Source organism: Citrus clementina, unplaced genomic scaffold (genome assembly GCF_000493195.1).
Source record: "Citrus clementina cultivar Clemenules unplaced genomic scaffold, Citrus_clementina_v1.0 scaffold_8, whole genome shotgun sequence".
In the NCBI taxonomy this organism is placed as follows: domain Eukaryota; kingdom Viridiplantae; phylum Streptophyta; class Magnoliopsida; order Sapindales; family Rutaceae; genus Citrus; species Citrus x clementina.
The window spans coordinates 10,720,721-10,740,885 of NW_006262022.1; the positions used below are offsets into that span (position 1 = coordinate 10,720,721).

Sequence of the window (20,165 nt, forward strand, 5' to 3'; positions counted from 1 at the left end):
CCACTAAGGCTGGTATCACCCTCCTTTCTCTCACTAGACCTGCGTTCACAAAAATGGGTCAGAGACGCCGGTGGTTTTGCCGGCGTAAACCCTTCGATGCCTAAGTTAGTACAAGGTATTTACGGGAAAATAATGTAATTTGGATTCAAGAAGTTTGTTAGAAATTTGTAAGGAAATGACCTGGTTGCAATTTGGCAGCGTTTTCCCTCTCTCAGTTTTTTTCTCTCTTTCTTCATCGATTTCTTCCTTTTTTATAGCCGCTGTCCCCATGTTTTCGTTTGCCCTTCATCCCACCTTTTTCGGGTAGTGGCAGCCCCTCATGGGACTCTAACTGTTACATTGTGGGCAAACATGGATCTCGCGTGTCCTTCAACGGTTCTAGGAAAAGCGCAACTACCGCGATTCTGTGGGATCGTGTTCCCACTTCTCTGGGGATGAGTGCCGGCTATGTATATACCTCTGGTCGGTATGTTTCCCTGGTTGTATTCATCTCTGGTCGGCTCATGTTAGCCCACGTGTTCTGCTCATATCACTTTGGCTGAAGCGATCCGTGCCGGGGCGGAAATAGTAGCATGGCCGACCTGGTGCTTTTATGTACTCAACACCAGTCCCCCAGTTTCTGGTCTGGCGAGTGAAATGAGTGAAGAGTAGAAACTGATGGTCAAATCTCACCAACCCGGGGAGCTTCTCATCTGGTCTTTTGTTTGCTGGGGCGGACCTGAGGTACCATTTTTCTTTTGGGGAGATTCCGACCTGAGTATGGGCCTAAATGAGCATGTCCATTGCATATCTGGGCTTACGTCTATCTTGGCCCCTTGTAACGGTTGGTGATGTGGCACCTCCAGATTCTTCATATTTGAAATTTGAAACGACGGGCTATCTGTCCTCGATATTTGGTGAGTGAGCTGGCATCCCCATCACTTAAATGCTTTCATTTCCCCTTTTTCGTTTCAAATCCCTAGACTTACATTGTCATTGTTTTGTTATTCGTCTCTCCGTGTTATTCGTCTCTCTGTCGTTAACCTCCCCCCTTTCTGAACTTTACTCACATTCCCTGCGTCCGGAGTTTCTACTTGCTGGTTTTTTCTCTGTCACGGCAACGCTATCAGGGCCAGTTCATTTCAGGTACTGCTTTTAATCCCTTCTCTGGTTGTTGTTGATTGGGTTTCGTGTTGTCCCATTTTGTATCCGTATATTCGAGTTTTCCTTGTTTTCTTTTGGAATTCCGATATGTCAAACCGGAAAAGAAAGTTAATTGTTGATGAGAGTGATGAAGAATCAAGGAATTCAGGCCTCAACGTGTCAATACCCACAGATTTCTTAGGCCCCTCCAGTAGCGTAGGCCCTTCCCATGGCAGGGGTACCCTTGAGTACCTACGACCCTTGGTTGTCTCTCCCTCCCCCGAACTAGAGCTTGTAGGGAATAGAGGTGGACCTGCGTCGGGCTCTGGTGAGAACCACAGCTTTAGTGGGGTTGGGATCCCTGAAGGAGCTGGTGATGGTGAGGGGAGCAGTTCCGGATCGAGCGGACCTGCTAAGAAAAGGCATCTTGGCCATAGGGTGGAGGTTGATTCCTACCCTATTGATTTCATAGCTTGTGCCACCACCCCCACTGATCTATTTAAGCTTAGGAACCTCTACAACATCCCCAACGATGTTCTTCTTGTAGTTCCTGGAAAATGTGATTTCCTTAGTTGGCCTCCGAAAGGGCATGTGACGATGCATTTGGAGAGTTTCAGACTAAGAGTTCGGCTGCCCCTTCAACGTTATTTTATCAAGATACTGGGCGGTATGCACCTGGCCCCAGGTCAGCTACACCCAAATGGCTGGAGGGTTCTCTCGGCAATGTTTGTGTTGTGGGAGAGGTGCGGGTCGGAGGAGCCTTCCCTTGTTGAAGTGAAACACCTGTACCAGCTACGGAGTAGCCTGAGGGAAGCGGGCTGGTACTACTTTATATCCAGTTCTACAAAGAGGAAACCGATCACTGGGTTTCCCTCTTTATGTAAAAATTGGAAGAACAAATTCTTTTTTGCCGGGGGAAACTGGTGTCCAGCGGTTCGGTCGCTTGGTGGGGACATTTATCTTCCCACACATTTTGTCACCCCAGGTCGTTCATTTTTGCCTATGCTCTTACTCAAATTGTCACTTATCGAGTTCTTTAACCTTCTTTGCTATTTCAGAGTCGTTGGGTTTGATCGGGGGGCTTGAGGATTGATCTTTGCTTCAGGTGGAAACGGCTCTATTGAACGCGTCTACCTGCCAAGATCTCTTGTCGTCAACCAATCTGGTCGGCTCGGGCTTAGTCGACATAGCTGTTGGAATGGATAGCAAGATTCTCAGCGCTATGACCAGAAAGCGTGGTCGGACTTCGAGCAGCTCCGGCAATCCTCCTCCTCCTCCTCCTCCAAAAAAGTCCAGCGTCGGCCCTTCCAAGGCTCCTGTTCCTGCTCTGCCCCTTCCCCCAACTCGTAAGAGTGGTGGGGAGAAAGTTGCTGAAAAAAGTTCTGAGGTCAGCACTCGCTCCGGGGATCGATCTTCCCCTCTTCCGGCTCGTGATCAGGGTGATTACTTGACCCCGTATCAGAGGGATTATGAGAAGTCAGTGGGACCGAAAATGGTCCAAGACATTGAGAGTATGAATCTCAATGAATTGACTGGTTCTGTCCAGAGGGTCTCCTTCAAGCTGGTTACCATAGTTTCCTACTACAAGAACAGGGTCACGCGCCATGAAAGGAAACTCCAAGCTGAAAATCAGGACTTGAAGAAGCGGGTCGAGTTTGCTGATCGGTCGAAGGAGAAGCTGGCCGAGCTGAACAAGCAGGTTACGGAGCTGGAGGAGAAAGTTGCAATTGCTGAGTCCACTACCTCCAAGCTTGAGGGCGAGTTGGGTGACTTGAAGTCTGATCTTCAGGCCGCCCAAAGTGAAAGGGATACTCTGAGGATCGCCCTTGAGAGGGAAATCAAATCCCTGGAGGAACAGCTGGCCGAAGCGAAGGGCAAATCCGCTGACGTGGATGATCGGCTGGATGCCGAGTACGACTCTGGAGTTGCTTTCAGTTATAAGTACATTATGTCCGTGCTCAAGGAAGAATATCCCAAACTGGACATGAGCAAACTAGAGGCTGGAGTGGAGAGGTATATGGCTGAGATCGGCCAGGGAGATAAGGAGCATGGTGAGCAGGATCAGGCGGAGGCTCCTTTGGATGGGGTGCAAGAGGGGGGAGCTGGGGGACGTGCTTTTAAAGTGGGACAAGGGCCGTGCCACCTCCTCCCAGTACTGCTGATCTTCCACCTCCTGAGATAGCTGACTCTTCACCTGCTGAAGCCGTCGACCTTCCTAATCCTTAGGTCTATTTTTGTATAGACTTTAAAGTTCCATTAGTCTTGTAAACAATTAATCATTTATAAAATTTCTAGCTGCTTTCCATTGGCTCTCTTGTTTGATGTTTGCTTATGGATTGTTTTCTGCAAATTAACTTGACAATTTATCTAATCTTGCCTGCTGGTTCTTTGGTGGACCGAGCAGGAATAAGCATTTATTTGCCTGAGAAACTTTCGTAGAGTTTGCTTTTGGCCTTTCCTTGACCGAGCCGAAGCAGGCACTTACTTGCCTTAGTAAAATTTTGAGAAATTAGCTGCTGGTCTTTCGTTGACCGAGCAGAAGCAGGCACTTACTTGCCTTAGTAAAATTTTTCAGAATTTAGCTGCTGGTCTTTCGTTGACCGAGCAAAAACAGGCACTTTGTTGCCTTAGTAGATTTTTCGAAGCTTTAGTTGCTGGTCTTTCGTTGACCGAGCAGAAACAGGCACTTTGTTGCCTTAGTAGTATTTCGAAGCTTTAGCTACTGGTCTTTCGTTGACCGAGCAGAAACAGGCACTTTGTTGCCTTAGTAGTATTTCGAAGCTTTAGCTGCTGGTCTTTCGTGGACCGAGCAGAAACAGGCACTTTGTTGCCTTAGTAGATTTTTCGAAGCTTCAGCTGCTGGTCTTTCGTTGACCGAGCAGAAACATACACTTTGTTGCCTTAGTAGTATTTCGAAGCTTTAGCTGCTGGTCTTTCGTTGACCGAGCAGAAACAGGCACTTTGTTGCCTTAGTAGTATTTCGAAGCTTTAGCTGCTGGTCTTTCGTGGACCGAGCAGAAACAAGCACTTTGTTGCCTTAGTAAAAAATTTCTTATTGGGCTCGCTAGCAGGGGATTTCATGCTGAATTCATCTTTATTGAAATTTGAATGTATTACAAAAATAATGCATGCATGTGCAACAGGTCATCAGGCATTGTAACAGAAATAACTTGCCAGAGTGAGGATTTAATAGAGCATTTTGTTTACTGGAAATACTTCTTCAGGTGTTCGGCGTTCCATGACCTCTTCACGTCTCGTCCTTCTTGGTACGCTAATTTATATGCTCCTGGTCCAGTAGCTCGTATCACTCGGTATGGGCCTTCCCACATTGGGCCAAAAGCGCCATGGTTAGGATCCCTGGTGTTCTGGTTCACCTTCCTAAGTACCCAATCTCCTGCTCGGAACTGCCTCACGCGTACGTTCTTGTTGTAATAGCGCATGACCCTTTGTTGACACTGGGCCACTTTATGCGATGCCCCTTCCCTTTTTTCCTCCAGCAGGTCCAGACTTAAGCAGATCTGCTCGTCATTTTGCTTCTCAGTAAAATATTCCGTCTGATGTGTCCCCACTCCCACTTCTGCTAGGACTACCGCCTCATGACCAAAAGCTAAAGCGAACGGGGTTTCCCCTGTGGCGGTTTTGTGAGTTGTCTTGTAGGCCCACAATGCTCCTGGTAGCTCATCAACCCAAGCTCCCTTCTTCTCTCCCAATCTAGTCTTCAGGAGCTTCTTTATCACCTTGTTGGCTGCTTCCACTTGTCCGTTTGCCTGGGGGTGTGCGGGGGTGCAGAACTTCAGGTCCACCCCCAAATTTCGGCAAAATTCTCTGAAGTTGCTGTTGTCAAATTGCCTCCCATTGTCTGTGATGATGGTGTAGGGGATCCCATATCTACAGATGATATTTTTCCAAATAAAATCTGTTGTCTTTCTCTCTGTGATTTGGCTGAGGACTCCCACTTCCACCCACTTGGTGAAGTAGTCTATTGCCACAATTGCATATGTCGCCGCTCCTCGTCCCTTAGGCAACGGACCAATCAAGTCGATTCCCCATTGAGCGAAAGGCCACGGGGATGTCATAGCCGTCAGCTTTTCCGGGGGTTGTGCAAGAACCTCGGAGAAGCTTTGGCATGTTTTACAATTCTTTACCATCCTTTTCCCATCCTGGTGCATGGTTGGCCAGAAGTATCCTTGCCGGAGTGCCTTGAAGGCTAAAGTTCTTGCTCCCGAGTGATTGCCGCAAATTCCCTCATGAATCTCCCTCAGCACATAATCCGCCTCCTCATCATCCAAACATCTCAAAAGGGGCAAGGTGAACTCTCGGCGGTACAGCACTCCATCAAGTAGCGTATACCTCGTTGCTCGGCATTTTAACTTTCTTGCTTGCCTTTTGTCCTCTGGTAAAACTCCATCGCGGACATATGCACAAATCGGGTCCATCTAGGATTCTTCAGTACTTATTCTCATCACCTCTGCTTCTTCCTCTATACTTGGCGAGGTCCTCACCTCTAGTGGAACCGACTTAGGTAATTTTGGATTTGCAATGGCAGCCATCCTAGCCAACATATCTGCTCGGTAATTCTCATTCCGGGATATCTGCTTTACCTCCACCGCTTGGAAAAGCCCAACCATTTGCTTCGCCTTCTTCAAATAAAGACCCATCTTCTCTCCCCTTACTTGGAACTGATCATTGAGCTAATTACACACCAGTTGGGAATCTGCTCGAATTTCTACCCTCTCTGCTCTTAGAGCGTGTGCAAGTCCGAGCCCGGTGATAAAGGCCTCATATTCAGCTTGGTTGTTTGTGAGCTGAAATTCAAACTTCACTGCATATGTTATTTCGGTTCCATCTGGGCTCCCTATTACAACTCCTGCTCCGGATCCTTGTTCACTACATGATCCGTCAACCATTACCAACCACACCCCCTCTGGCTTCTCCTGCTCTGTTGGTTGCTCCTCCCGAATTTCTTCCCCTGTATCAGCTCAGTCAACCATAAATTCTGCCAGAGCTTGGGCTTTGATTGCCCCTCGGGGCATATAGGAGAGGTCAAATTCACTTAGTGATTTCATATGTGTTATGAAAATATGCATGTATCTAGGGGGAGCATGTATGCAGGGGGAGTTTTTGTTAAACTATTTTCAAATCATTTTTTAACTTGCATTGATTAAGGGGGAGCGTTTTCATAACAAGATTAAAGTTTTGAATGTGGTTTGTCATCATTAAAAAGGGGGAGATTGTTAGCCTATATGGCTATAAATATTGATTTTGATGATAACAAACCACATGTATTTATTGAGTAAAGATTTATGAATTGTGCTTTTATAATAAGAAAATGATGTTATGGAATTAAAGCATTTTGGACTAAAATGAAAGTAATTTTAAAATCTTTGATAGTATTTTAAATTTCAGATTTGGACCTATTTGAAACTATTTAAATGTTTTTGGACCATTCTATAATTTCACATAGTTTGGGCAAAGTTATAATTTCATAAAGTTGTGGGATTGACAAAGCATTATTCTAAAGTTCTGAAATTGGACCTTTTTGCAAACTTTCATAACGTTATGGACCACACTACAGTTTTATAAAGTTTTGGGGTCAAACTATAAATTTGGAAAAATATTCACTGTAGCAGTTACTGTAGCAAGCGAAAATCCGGATTATGACAAACGGAAGTCCGAATTTTAGGCAGAATCTATCCGAATTAAAAGCGGAATTCCGGATCCTGACAAACGGAAATCCGATTGTTGGGCAGTAAGCTACTGAGCGTAAGCGGAAATCCGGATGTGACAAAGCGGAAATTCGAATGTTCAGAAATTCAAATTTGTGGCTGTAACGGTAACATTAAGCGGAATTCCGGATGTCCATAACCGGTAATCCGGTTACGACCAAAATGTGCATAACGGGTAGTTTTTGAGCTCAAACTATAAGAACTCAAATCCAACTCATTTTCAAGATCTCCAACAAGCAAAAACAAAAAGCACACGTGATATCTTGAGCTTACAACTTGCAAAACACAAATCATTGAATTATTCATTGTTCTTCATCTTTGAATATCTACTCATTGAGTGAGTTTGATTGTAAATTTCATTTATTCATTTCATTTGTAAGAGTTTGAGTGTGTGAGACACTTGAGTGAAGAGATTGGGAGATAATCTCTTTGTTGTAAAGGTTTATTGACACCTAGAAGTCAATTGTAATCGGTTGAAGCCTCGGAAAGGCTTGGATAGTGAAATCCTCAAGCTTGGATTGCTTGGAGGTGTGGACGTAGGCGGGGATTGCCGAACCACGTAAAAATTCGTGTGTTTGTTTCTCTTCTCCCTCACTCTTTAATTATTGTGCCTTTATTAAACTTATTGCTTTCAATTTTTATTAAGGCATTAGATTGCTGCTTGTGTGGATTTGCTAGGTTTATTTTTAAATTTCCAATTCACCCCCCTCTTGGGTTGCACACTTATATTTCATTTGGTATTAGAGCTAGGTGCTCTTATTTAGATTTAACCATCTAGAGTTAAAGATCAATGGCAACTCAAAATGATTCTATATTTAGGGAAGGGCAGTCCACCACTAGACCACCTTACTTTGATGGAAACGATTACCCATATTGGAAAACTAGGATGAGAATTTACTTGCAAGCTTTAGATTATGAGATTTGGGAAATCGTTAATGATGGTCCTTTCATGCCTTTGACTAAAAATGAAGTAGGAGAAGATATTCCAAAACCTTTACGGGATTGGAATGATTTCGAAAAGAGAAAAGTTTCTCTAAATTCCAAGGCCATGAATGCCTTGTTTTGTGCTTTAGATAAGAAAGAGTTTCATAGAGTGTCTAGTTGCGAAAGTGCTAATGAGATTTGGCACAAACTTGAGGTTGTCTATGAAGGCACGAACCAAGTTAAAGAATCTAAAATAAGTAGGTACACTCGACAATACGAATTGTTCCAAATGGAACAAAATGAAAATGTGTACTCTATGTATACTAGATTCACGGACATAGTAAATACTCTAGGAGCCCTAGGAAAGACTTTTTCAAATAGCGAAAAAGTCAAGAAAATCATTAGGTCTCTACCTAAGGAATGGAGACCAAAAAGAACCGCCATTGAGGAAGCCAAGGATTTAAATGTGTTACCTATTGATGATTTGATTGGCTCTTTTATTTCATATGAAGAAGATTTGGCAGCTGAAAAAGGGCATGAGGAAAAGAAGAAGAACATTGCTCTCAAGGCTTCAAAACGTAAGAGTGATGAGGAAAGCGAAATGGATGATGAGGAGCTGGCTATGTTGGCTACAAGATTCAGAAAATTTTACAAGAAGAATAATGAGCAGAGAAAGTTTAGAGGCTACAAGAATAAGAAGGAGAAGAAGGAGCCAATCACTTGTTATGAATGCAAGAAGCCCGGACACATACGACCGGAATGTTCTCTTCTCAACAAATTCAAGAAGAAGGCTATGGTGGCCACATGGGATGATAGTGATGAGGAAACAAGTGATGGTGATGAGTGTTGAGTGTTAGAAAATGCATATTTATAAAGGAGAAAACCGTCATTTTACATTTCAAGTCTTACTAACAACCCTTACTTTTATGTATTTAACCTTCTTGTGATGTAATTACGTGTGTGTTATTTTAATTAAGTATTTTATGTATTTTAGGGGCAGTATAGCCATTTCACAATAAAGGAGAGATCAGACGGCAAAACGGACATCACTTTTGAACTCAGGACGGTCGAAAACCTTAGGAGGAGCATAAAAGGAAAAATGGCACTATTCACATGTACGGTACTATTCACGTATACGGTACTGTCTACGTTACTGTTCACGACACTGTTCACATAGACGGATCGATGACGTGGCATTGACCGATGATGTGGCATTGACTGATGAGGTGTCACGATCCTGTTGGGCTAAAATTCTTATGTACTGTTGATGGTGACGTGGCAGCATATCAGTGGACGAAAAATCTCGTGTACGGTGCATGCATCACACAGGATTATTTTCAACCAAACCGCGGATTATTTTCAACCAAACCGCATTACTGTTCATCCGGGTCAAACCGTGTTACTGTTCATCCGCGTGGTCAAACCGTGGACTGTTGACTGATGACGTGGCGCAATCCTGAGCGTCCAAACTGTTTTTAATCCGATGGCCATGATTTACTCCATGTATCTATAAAAAGGGGGCCTCTCCCCCCTAATTTGATATCTCTGAATCCATTTTTGGGATCCATTTTCTGTAATTCCCTCTCCATCTTGTATTTTCTTCATATTTTAATAAATTCCCATTTTGCCCCTAGTTCAACTATGAGTGGCTAATTTTCTTTCAAGCTTGGGTTGAAGGTGAAGTCTCAACATGTGTCATGGGCTTAATTTGGTAAATTTATTTTCTCTTCCCCTCTAGTTTTTGTGGATGTTTTGACTTCTCGTCGACAAATAATACTAATCTTGTCTAGTACCGCCTTGGTTTCACCGGCCCTCTAGTATAAGGTTATTATTATTTGGCATGATAAGCCCTTAGCACCATATTGATTAGAGCGTGGTTCATGAGGTGTGGATTCCCCCCTCATGATTTAATTGGCATTAATACGGATTATTTAGCCCATGATGCATGTTGATACGGATCCAGATACCCAAGTACGTCATTTCAATAGAATTCTCTTCAATTTATTCTCACCATTTCAATACCAATTTTAGAATTTATTCTCTCCATTTTAATTTAAGTTTTAGCATATTCCAATCATTTCCACCACAAATCCAATCACCCATTCACAAAATTAATTCAACACAATTAAAATCCACCTCCTCGTGGGATCGACACTCGTCACCATTGATCTACACTACAATAGATTCGTGCGCTTGCGAGTACATTAAAATTTGCACAACAAGTTTTTGGCGCCGTTGCCGGGGAGGTAAGTAATTTTAATTCATAGAATTAATTTTTGTGAATAATTTCTTTTATTTGTTTTCTTGTATTTTTTTTTTCTTATTAAAAAAAAAAGAGAGTAAATCTACATTTAAAGGTTAGTATTTCTTTTCTTTTTCTCTTCTTTAAAATTCTGTAATTTAATTTTCAATTTATTTTTTCTTTGTAATTTTTGTTTATTTTATTAATTTAATTTTTAGTTAATTTCACGTATTTGTTTTTGTGTATTTTTATAGTAAGGTTGTAATAGCGCAATAAGGTTAGTATCATAATTTCTCCCTTATCTTTATTTTTTATTTGTTTTGTTCCCATCTTTATTTTTTGTTTTGTTTGCATCTTTATTTTTATTTTATTTGTTTTGTATGCATGGTCGTAGGTCATTATTACCTAATCTTGAACCTATAGACCTTGAATTAGAAAAAACACTTCGCACACACAAACACGTTAAAAATAAAATGGATTTACAAGCACCACAGGAGAGGCCATTTAAGGACTATTTTAGTCCCTTAGCTAATTTGAGCACGTCATGCATAAGATACCCAAATGTAGCTGCTAGGAGCTTTGAACTAAAACCTAGTGTGCTAAATTGTCTCCCCACATTCTATGGCTTAGAAAATGAGGACCCATATAATCATCTGAATGATTTTCATGCCATTTGTCAAACATTTAAATATGAGAATTTTTCAGACGATGATGTTAAACTCAGATTATTCCCATTTTCTTTAAAAGATAGAGCTCGTTCATGGTTAAATACTTTACCTGCTAATAGCATTTCATCATGGGAACAAATGGTAACTAAATTTTTGAATAAATATTTCCCAGTGCATAAAACCAATGCTATTCGCAGGGAAATTTCAGAGTTCACACAAAGAGAGGACGAGCAGTTTTTCGAAACTTGGGAGCGATTCAATGGGCTACTCTTGAAGTGTCCACATCATGGGTACGAAAAATGGCACCAATGTCAATACTTTTTGGAGGGATTATTGCCGAATGTGCAAGAATGGCTAATGGCAACAAGTGGAGGAGAGCTAATGTCAAAAAGTGCATCAGAAATTTGGGAGTTTTTCCAGCGACAAGCGGACAATTCCCAACAACGGAGTCGATCACTCAGGAATACTAGAAGGATTAAAGGAGTGAATGAGGTTCACATTGGCGAGTCAACTTCGGGAATCAAAGAAGTCAAGGAGATGGTTGAAGGTCTTGCTCGACAAATAGCATCGTTATCGACTGCTAAATCAACAGAATCACATGACCCTGACTCATATCCAGATCAAGCCAATGCCATAGGTGTAATGAGAAAGCCATCTAATTACAACCCATACTCCAACACATATAACTCTGGATGGAGAGACCACCCCAATTTTTCATGGTCTCAAGGATTCCAACAGAATGGACCAGCAGCTCCAGCTCCACCAATGCAACAAATTCCTCAAAATCCTCAAGCCTCTCAGCCCCCATTTAGACCATTCAATCAAAACCAGAATTATTCTCAACCCAGACCATGGGAGGATGCATTTCAGAATTTTAGGAATGTTACTCACTCCACGATTGAGCAACAGAACCGCACCATTGATGGATTACGAAATGAGTTGAAAGCGGGCTTCAACTCACAAGCCCAATCAGTTTTAAGCCTGGAGAAGATGGTGGGACAACTTGCTTCTTCAGTTCAGACCTTGGCAATGACTGTTGAGAAAGGCAAGTTTCCAAGTCAACCAGTGCCTAATCCTAAAGGAGTACATGAAGCAAGTACCAGTTCACCACAGCAACATGGAGAGGTCAAAGCAGTTATGACCTTGCGAAAAGGAAAAGAAGTCGACAACAAAGTGGAGATGCCGGTAACCAAAGAAAATCAAATTGTACCTGTGAATGTTGAAGACTCATCACCGGAGGAGAAAGAAGAAACCAACCCACGAGAATACGTTCCGAAAGCTCCATTTCCTCAAAGGTTAGCGAAAGGAAAGAAGGGAAAATCCACAGGTGAGATTCTCGAAATCTTCAAATAGGTAAGTGTTAATATCCCTTTGCTTGATGCTATTAAACAAGTTCCATCTTATGCCAAGTTTCTTAAAGACCTTTGTACTAAAAAGAGAAATATGCATGTTCAAAAGAAGGCATTTTTAACAGAAAACGTTAGTTCTATACTCCAACATAAAATTCCTTTAAAATGCAAAGACCCTGGCTCCCCCACTATCTCATGTAGTATAGGGAACCACACAATTGAGAATGCTTTGTTGGATTTAGGAGCTAGTGTAAATCTGTTACCTTATTCAGTGTTTGTGAAACTTGGACTGGGAGAATTACACCCAACTCCAGTGGTGTTACAACTTACAGATCGGTCCACAAAAATACCTCGTGGTATTGTGGAGGACGTGCTTATCCAGGTAGACAAGTTTTATTTTCCTGTTGATTTCATTGTAATTGACACTCAACCAATACAGGACTCAAGGAAGCACATCCCCATTATTCTTGGCCGACCTTTCTTGGCAACTGCAGATGCTCATATTCAATGTAGGACCGGAAATATGCAATTGTCCTTCGGCAACATGACTATGGAGCTAAACATTTTCAACATTGTCAAACAACCTCACAGTGCAGATGATGGAATTGTTGATGTGGATTTAATAGAAACAATAGTTGATAATACTTTTCTTTCAAACCTTAGTGATGATCCTTTACAAACATGTTTAACTCACTTTGGTTTGGATTTTGATATTGACAGATCAGTCAATGAGGTCAACGCCCTACTTGACTCAACACCATCCATGGACACTAATAAATGGAAGTCAAGAGTTGAACAACTAGCACCATCAGAGAAGAAACTCATCACATCATCAGAATCACCACCGAAACTTGAGCTCAAACCATTGCCCAACACATTAGAATATGCGTTTTTGGGAGAAGAAAGTTCTCTGCCGGTAATCATCTCATCATCCCTTAATGACGAACAAAAAGGTAAGTTGTTGGATGTTTTGAAAGAGCATAAAGGGGCATTAGGATGGACCATAGCAGACATAAAAGGTATAAACCCTGCAGATTGCATGCATTACATTCACCTTGATGAAAATGCTAAATCTACTAGGGAAATGCAACGTCGGTTAAATCCTAATATGAAAGAAGTTGTTAGAACAGAAGTCCTTAAGCTATTAGACGCAGGTATCATTTACCCAATTTCTGATAGTTCATGGGTCAGTCCTGTACAAGTTGTCCCCAAAAAGTCAGGAGTCACAGTAGTTACGAATGCAGATAATGAATTGATACCCACTAGAGTAACTACAGGATGGCGTGTATGCATTGATTATAGAAAATTGAATTCTGTCACACGTAAAGACCATTTTCCTTTACCATTTATTGATCAAATGCTTGATAGATTAGCAGGTCATGAATTTTATTGCTTTCTAGATGGCTACTCAGGATATAATCAGATCCCCATAGCACCAAAAGATCAAGAGAAAACTACTTTCACTTGCCCTTTTGGCACATTTGCATATAGGAGAATGCCATTTGGATTATGTAATGCACCTGCTACATTTCAACGATGTATGTTGAGCATTTTTTCTGATATGGTTGAACGATTCCTTGAAGTCTTTATGGATGACTTTTCTGTCTTTGGTGACTCGTTTGATCAATGTTTACATCATCTAACGCTAGTTCTGCAGAGATGTACCGAGAAGAGCTTAGTCTTAAATTGGGAGAAGTGCCATTTTATGGTAAAACAAGGTATTGTTCTCGGTCACATCATTTCGAGCAAAGGTATTGAGGTTGACAAAGCCAAGGTGGATCTCATTTCTAATCTCCCTCCACCTAAAACAGTCAGAGCAGTAAGATCTTTCCTTGGGCATGCTGGTTTCTATAGACGTTTCATTAAAGATTTTAGCAAAGTTTCTAGACCCTTATGCAATTTACTTGCTAAGGATGTACCTTTTATCTTTAATGATTCATGTCTTATGGCTTTTGAAAAATTAAAGCAATTGTTGACATCATCACCCATCATTCAGGCCCCAAACTGGAGCTTACCATTTGAGCTTATGTGTGATGCATCTGATTATGCAGTAGGAGCAGTTTTAGGACAAAGAGTTGATCGAATTCCTCATGTTATTTACTATGCTAGTATGACATTGAATGATGCACAGTTGAACTATTCAACTACTGAAAAAGAAATGCTAGCAGTAGTGTTTGCATTGGAAAAATTTCGATCTTATCTCATTGGTTGTAAAATAATTATATTCACAGATCATGCTGCTCTTAAATATCTTCTCACAAAGAAAGATGCAAAAGCTAGACTAATTCGTTGGGTATTACTTTTGCAGGAATTTGACTTGGAATTCAAAGATAAGAAAGGCACAGAGAATGTTGTGGCGGACCACCTCTCTCCTCTCCATTTTGACACAATTACAGAATCATTACCATTGAATGAGTCATTTCCAGATGAACAATTAATGAATGTGGAAGTATTACCTTGGTATGCTGATATAGTTAATTATCTTGTTACAGGTAAACTTCCAGGGCATTGGACCAAGCAAGATAAGGCTAAATTCTTTGCAGAAATAAAGAATTTCTTTTGGGATGACCCATATTTGTTCAAGTATTGTGCAGACCAAATTGTTAGACGATGTGTCCCTGAAAATGAAATTCAGAATATTCTTTCATTCTGCCATGAACAAGCGTGTGGAGGCCATTTCAGTGCTAAGAAAACAGCTACAAAAGTTTTACAATGTGGTTTCTATTGGCCAACTATATTTCGAGATGCTTACACTTTCTGTTCTTCATGTGATAGGTGTCAACGAATGGGGAGCATTACACGAAGAAACATGATGCCACTAAATCCAATTTTAGTGGTTGAGATTTTTGACGTATGGGGTATCGACTTCATGGGACCCTTTCCCCCTTCTTTTGGCCATCAATACATATTGGTTGGTGTTGACTACGTCTCGAAATGGGTAGAAGCAATTCCATGTAGGACCAATGATCACAAAGTGGTGATAGGATTTTTGAAAAGCAACATTGTTTCACGCTTTGGATTCCCTCGAGCGATAATCAGTGATGGTGGTGCCCACTTTTGTAACAAAGCATTCAAGGCTCTTTTGACAAAGTATTCAATCACACACAAAGTGGCGACCCCGTATCATCCGCAAACCAGTGGCCAAGTTGAGATCTTCAATCGAGAAATAAAGCACATATTAGAAAAGACGGTGAGGCCGGACAGAAAAGATTGGTCATTAAGACTTGATGATGCCTTATGGGCATATAGAACGGCTTTCAAGACCCCGATTGGGATGTCACCCTACAGGCTAGTGTATGGAAAAGCTTGCCACCTACCTGTCGAACTCGAGCATCGTGCATATTGGGCTATTAAGAAATTCAATTTTGACATGCAGCAAGCCAGCTCAGAAAGAAGATTACAGCTGGCAGAACTTGAAGAAATTCGCAATGATGCATACGAAAATACCAAGATTTACAAGCAACGAATGAAAGTCTTCCATGATAAGCAAATTATGAGAAAATCGTTCACTCCAGGTCAGAAAGTGCTTTTATTCAATTCTCGCTTGCACCTATTCCCAGGTAAGTTACGCTCTCGTTGGTCTGGTCCCTATTGTTCATACTGTTTTTCCACATGGGGCAATTGAAATTAAGGACCCAAAGAACGGTGTCACGTTTAAAGTTAATGGTCAAAGATTAAAGCCATATCTAGAATACCAACCACATGGAGAAGACACCGAAATAAATTTGAGTGACCCACCAGATTTGAATTGATTTTTTCTTTTTGTTGATTTGATTTTTCTTTCTTTCTTTTTATTATTCTTTTGCTAATTGAAATTATTTTTGCATAAGTGTGTTTGTTTTACCATTAAGTTTTTTTTTCTTATCATTGTTAATCATGAGTACCATACTTAGACCGTTCCTCCTGAACATTCTTAAACCACTTCAACGTGTCAAAACTCATCTCAAAAAGCAGATTCAATTTTGTAAAACACAACGCATTTGGGCTCTACAACCACCAGAGTTAGTAGCTTATGTTGAGGGTTTAGAACGCCAACTCAGAGACATTGAGAGAAGTGTTTACGACATCCAGTTGGAGCTTGAGGTAAATTCAATAAGAGGACGATTTTAATTTTCTTTGTGTGTTTTGATTTGTTTTTCTGTTTGTGTGCTTTAGTTTGTTACCCCGGTGAAGTGGCGGATAACGGTACTCCGTGACAATCAAGTCGGTTACTTCAGTTTCCCACAATAACTGACATTCTGAGGCGAAAGTATGGACAGAAACGAGATTCTAGCGAAGCTTCACAAGCGATTCCCTTCACTTCCTCAAAATGCCCTCCTTATGATCTATAAAGCTCGGTCCGAACGCATGCGATTACTCATGAAGAATAACATACCTGCTGACATCCGTTGGTTAATCGAGGCTAAAGTACGATCGGCAGGTGAGTTACCTCCAAAATTTATTGCATTCATGCCTGGTTGTGGTAAAGGAAATTATGCAAGAAAACGACGAGCTCGAAGAATTTCTGTTGCTTGTCATAAGTGTGCCAGAATGAGTTGCAATAGAAACCCATGTTCTTTAGGAATGGTGTCTGATAACAGGGAAGATAAGATTCAATTCATTAGGGATGGCTTGAATAAGGAGTCATTGGATGATATCCTTTTGTCTCTTGAAACGCATCCCAGTGGATATGTGCAAGGAGCGATTCTCCAGTTATGGCCATTATTCCAGAAAGAGCATGCACGATATAGTCTCGGGAATCTGACTATAAACGACCTTGTTTGCCAGTTTATAAGAAAACTGGATAGGAAGCCTATCCTCGACCCATAGAGGGCGTTCAAGCCGTTTTTGGACGTAGAACCAGATGAAGATGTGAGCCACAGTCGCAACTACCTGTAAATATCCTTTCACTTTACTGTTATTTTATTTCACTATTGTTTTATTGTGTGCATTATTGTCTTTAAAAATTTTATTACTGTTTGCTTTTTCCTTATTACTGTTTTCTTTTTCCCTTTTACTGTTTCCTTTTTGACTAGCGAGCCACGTGCTTTACGCGTTATTTGACACTGACATGTTACCTCATACATAACTGTGATCCACTGTCACCAAGATTCTTAAATGTGATTTCCTTTTTGTCAAGCACTCACAAATTGTTTTCGAGAAGTATCACAATGGCAGCTACTCCCAATAGACAATTCAAGAACATTTGTGTGCTTTCTGGATTTACCTATGGCAAACATAAAGAGTTCATTGAGGCAGCTATAGATCTTGGTCGAAGCATAGCAGCGAGAAAATTACATTTGGTGTATGGAGGAGGTAACCGAGGGTTATCAAAAATGGTCTCAGAAGCAGCTTTTATCAGAGGAAGTCAAGTGTTAGGCATCATCCCAAGAGTCCTAAAACCATTGGGCAGTTCGTCTGACTCATCAACTGGAGAAGAGTTAGTCGTCTCAGGTATGCAAGAAAGAATAACTGAAATGCTTAATCATGCTGATGCTTTTATTTTCCTTCCAGGAGATCTTGCAACACTAGAGGCACTTATGACACTAGCATCTTGGGCCCATCTACACATTCACCAGAAACCCATCGGTTTGTTAAATGTCAATAACTTTTATGATGGCTTTATCGCATTTCTTAACCATGCAATAAAAAACTATTTCATTCCTTCTAATGTGAAAAAACTCTTTATTTGTGCTCACACTGCTAATGAGCTACTTGATATGTTACAAGCTTATAAACCGGAGCCAGACCCCTGGACCTTTGTGTTGGAGCGACCAACTAATGATGGTAACAGTAGCCGCAGTAAGAAGTACAAATTAGATTTAACTCTCCGCCTGTAAATATTTTCTTCTGTGTTGCACCACCCAGGTGATGTCTTCTAAACTCTACTTATTTCCTTTCAAACATTGAGGATAATGTTTCGTTCAGGTTGGGGGGAGGGAATAGTCGACAATTGTGGAATCTTGGTTAAGTTTTTACTAATTTTTTGTTGTAGAAACTAACTGTTGCTAACTTTTTGTGTTGAAGATGGCTGAATATGGAGTGTAGTTACTCTAGAAACGCATCTTCATTGTTCGAAAAAAAAAATAATAAAAATTCTTTTTCTTTATTAAGTTTTGATGTTCATTTTTCTTCTTCTTTTTATTTTCTCCTCTATAAATATACATTTTCCAACTTTTGAGTCGAAGATGGCTGAATATGGAGTGTAGTGCCTCTAGAAACGCATCTTTAAAAAAAAAAAACCATTTTCTTTTCCTATCATTTTAAGTGTAACTTTTCTAATTAGTTTTTCTACATCATTTTCGCATTTCTGCATGCATATTTTCCTTTCATGCTTAGAATAGGTTGGGGGGTAGAATGTTGTTAAAAAAAAAAAAATTGTGTTATTTGTTTTAACATTGGATGACATGATTAATTTCAAATTTTAGTATTTGTATTATCTTTGGTCTTAAGTGATGTTACGCTATGTTTGCTACTTTACATGTTGATGTCGGAGACAAATATGAGTTGCTTGAAGGAATGAACATGTCATAAATAAGTGCCAAGTGAGTTGTTGAGCCTATCATTTTCTTGGAGAGTAACCCTTTTGCCCATTCTCTATACAGCTTAGCAGTTTATTATTTTATACACGATCTCTAGATTTCTTTTGAGTTAACCCTTTAAAAAAAATGGTAAAATTAAAAAAAAAAAGAAAAAAATGTGTGTTACTACATTGGGAGGCCCATCTAACTAGTAGATATGGATAATTATTTAGAGCCCTAAAAGACGATGGAAAGGCCATCTTTGATCCGTTTGAGCCTTTCTAGCCATCCTTGTTATTAAATATCCATAGTTACCCCTTTTGAGCCTTTAAAAAAAAAAAAAAAAAACCTTTTCTTTGTCAACTTATCATCTTGACCCACTCCGATTTGGAGTATTACCCAATGTCTTTTAAGTTCCATCCCTATTTATGTTTGAGAAAATGTAAATAATTATGTTGTTCAGTGAAGTTATGCCAAATAAAAGCAAAAAAAAAAAAAAACAAAACAAAACAAAAGTTGTTGTTTCAAAAGAATAAAAATAACAATAATAGGTGAAATCCACCTTGCAACTTCCAAAAAAAAAAAAAATCTGCATTTTTCTCAAACATACACTTTGTTTTCCTTATTTCCTTTCTTTGTTAGCCATATCCCTAGCCTACGTTACGTCCTAATAAAAGTCCTTCTTGATTTTAGGGAACTATAGTTTGAAGTAGAAGCTAATTATATGGGCTAAAAAGATGTAGTGATGCATAAAAAAAAAAAAGATAAATAAAGTGGGTTGACTAACATTTTATTTGACTTGAGATCGTATTATTTCTAAGCTGAGGGCATATTTATTTCATCTTGGTGAGAGCATGTGATATCATTTCTTTATTATTTTCTCTCTCAATTACCATTCATTGGAGTGACTATTTTTATTGGGATTAATTTATTTGTGAGAGTGTCACTACTTCCAGTGAGATTTTGGGGTTTGACATGTCATTCTTGAGAGTAGCTAAAACAAAGTCTACTGGGCTAATTCATATGGATGGTTGATGTGGGTGTGATGTTGCTTTAGACTGGAGATAATGCTTATACTTTTATTTGAGTGTTATCATTAATCTGATGGAATAAATACGAGTGTTTCTAAAAAAAAAAAAAAAATCATTTTGAATTTGAATTTTGTTTTCGCTTTATTTGCTAGGGACTAGCAATAAGCTGGTTGGGGGGTGTGTTGAGTGTTAGAAAATGCATATTTATAAAGGAGAAAACCGTCATTTTACATTTCAAGTCTTACTAACAACCCTTACTTTTATGTATTTAACCTTCTTGTGATGTAATTACGTGTGTGTTATTTTAATTAAGTATTTTATGTATTTTAGGGGCAGTATAGCCATTTCACAATAAAGGAGAGATCAGACGGCAAAACGGACATCACTTTTGAACTCAGGACGGTCGAAAACCTTAGGAGGAGCATAAAAGGAAAAATGGCACTATTCACATGTACGGTACTATTCACGTATACGGTACTGTCTACGTTACTGTTCACGACACTGTTCACATAGACGGATCGATGACGTGGCATTGACCGATGATGTGGCATTGACTGATGAGGTGTCACGATCCTGTTGGGCTAAAATTCTTATGTACTGTTG

The 20,165-nt window shown here is 40.2% G+C and overlaps 2 protein-coding genes across 2 annotated transcripts; both read left to right on the top strand.

Moving 5' to 3' along the window:
• The first annotated feature begins 1,230 nt into the window (after positions 1-1,230).
• LOC112096343 lies at positions 1,231-2,208 on the top strand. Its single transcript, XM_024179770.1, has one exon. It carries the CDS (start codon positions 1,231-1,233, stop codon positions 2,206-2,208), a length of 978 nt encoding a protein of 325 aa, XP_024035538.1.
• A 112-nt stretch (positions 2,209-2,320) lies between these two features.
• LOC112096344 (proline-, glutamic acid- and leucine-rich protein 1-like) lies at positions 2,321-3,304 on the top strand. The gene has a single exon (XM_024179771.1). It carries the CDS (start codon positions 2,321-2,323, stop codon positions 3,302-3,304), a length of 984 nt encoding a protein of 327 aa, XP_024035539.1.
• The last annotated feature ends 16,861 nt before the right edge of the window (positions 3,305-20,165 follow it).

Bases quoted from the DNA above. Each gene is read 5' to 3' on its own strand.
- LOC112096343 (XM_024179770.1), top strand. From the start codon at position 1,231: ATGTCAAACCGGAAAAGAAAGTTAATTGTTGATGAGAGTGATGAAGAA.
- LOC112096344 (XM_024179771.1), top strand. From the start codon at position 2,321: ATGGATAGCAAGATTCTCAGCGCTATGACCAGAAAGCGTGGTCGGACT.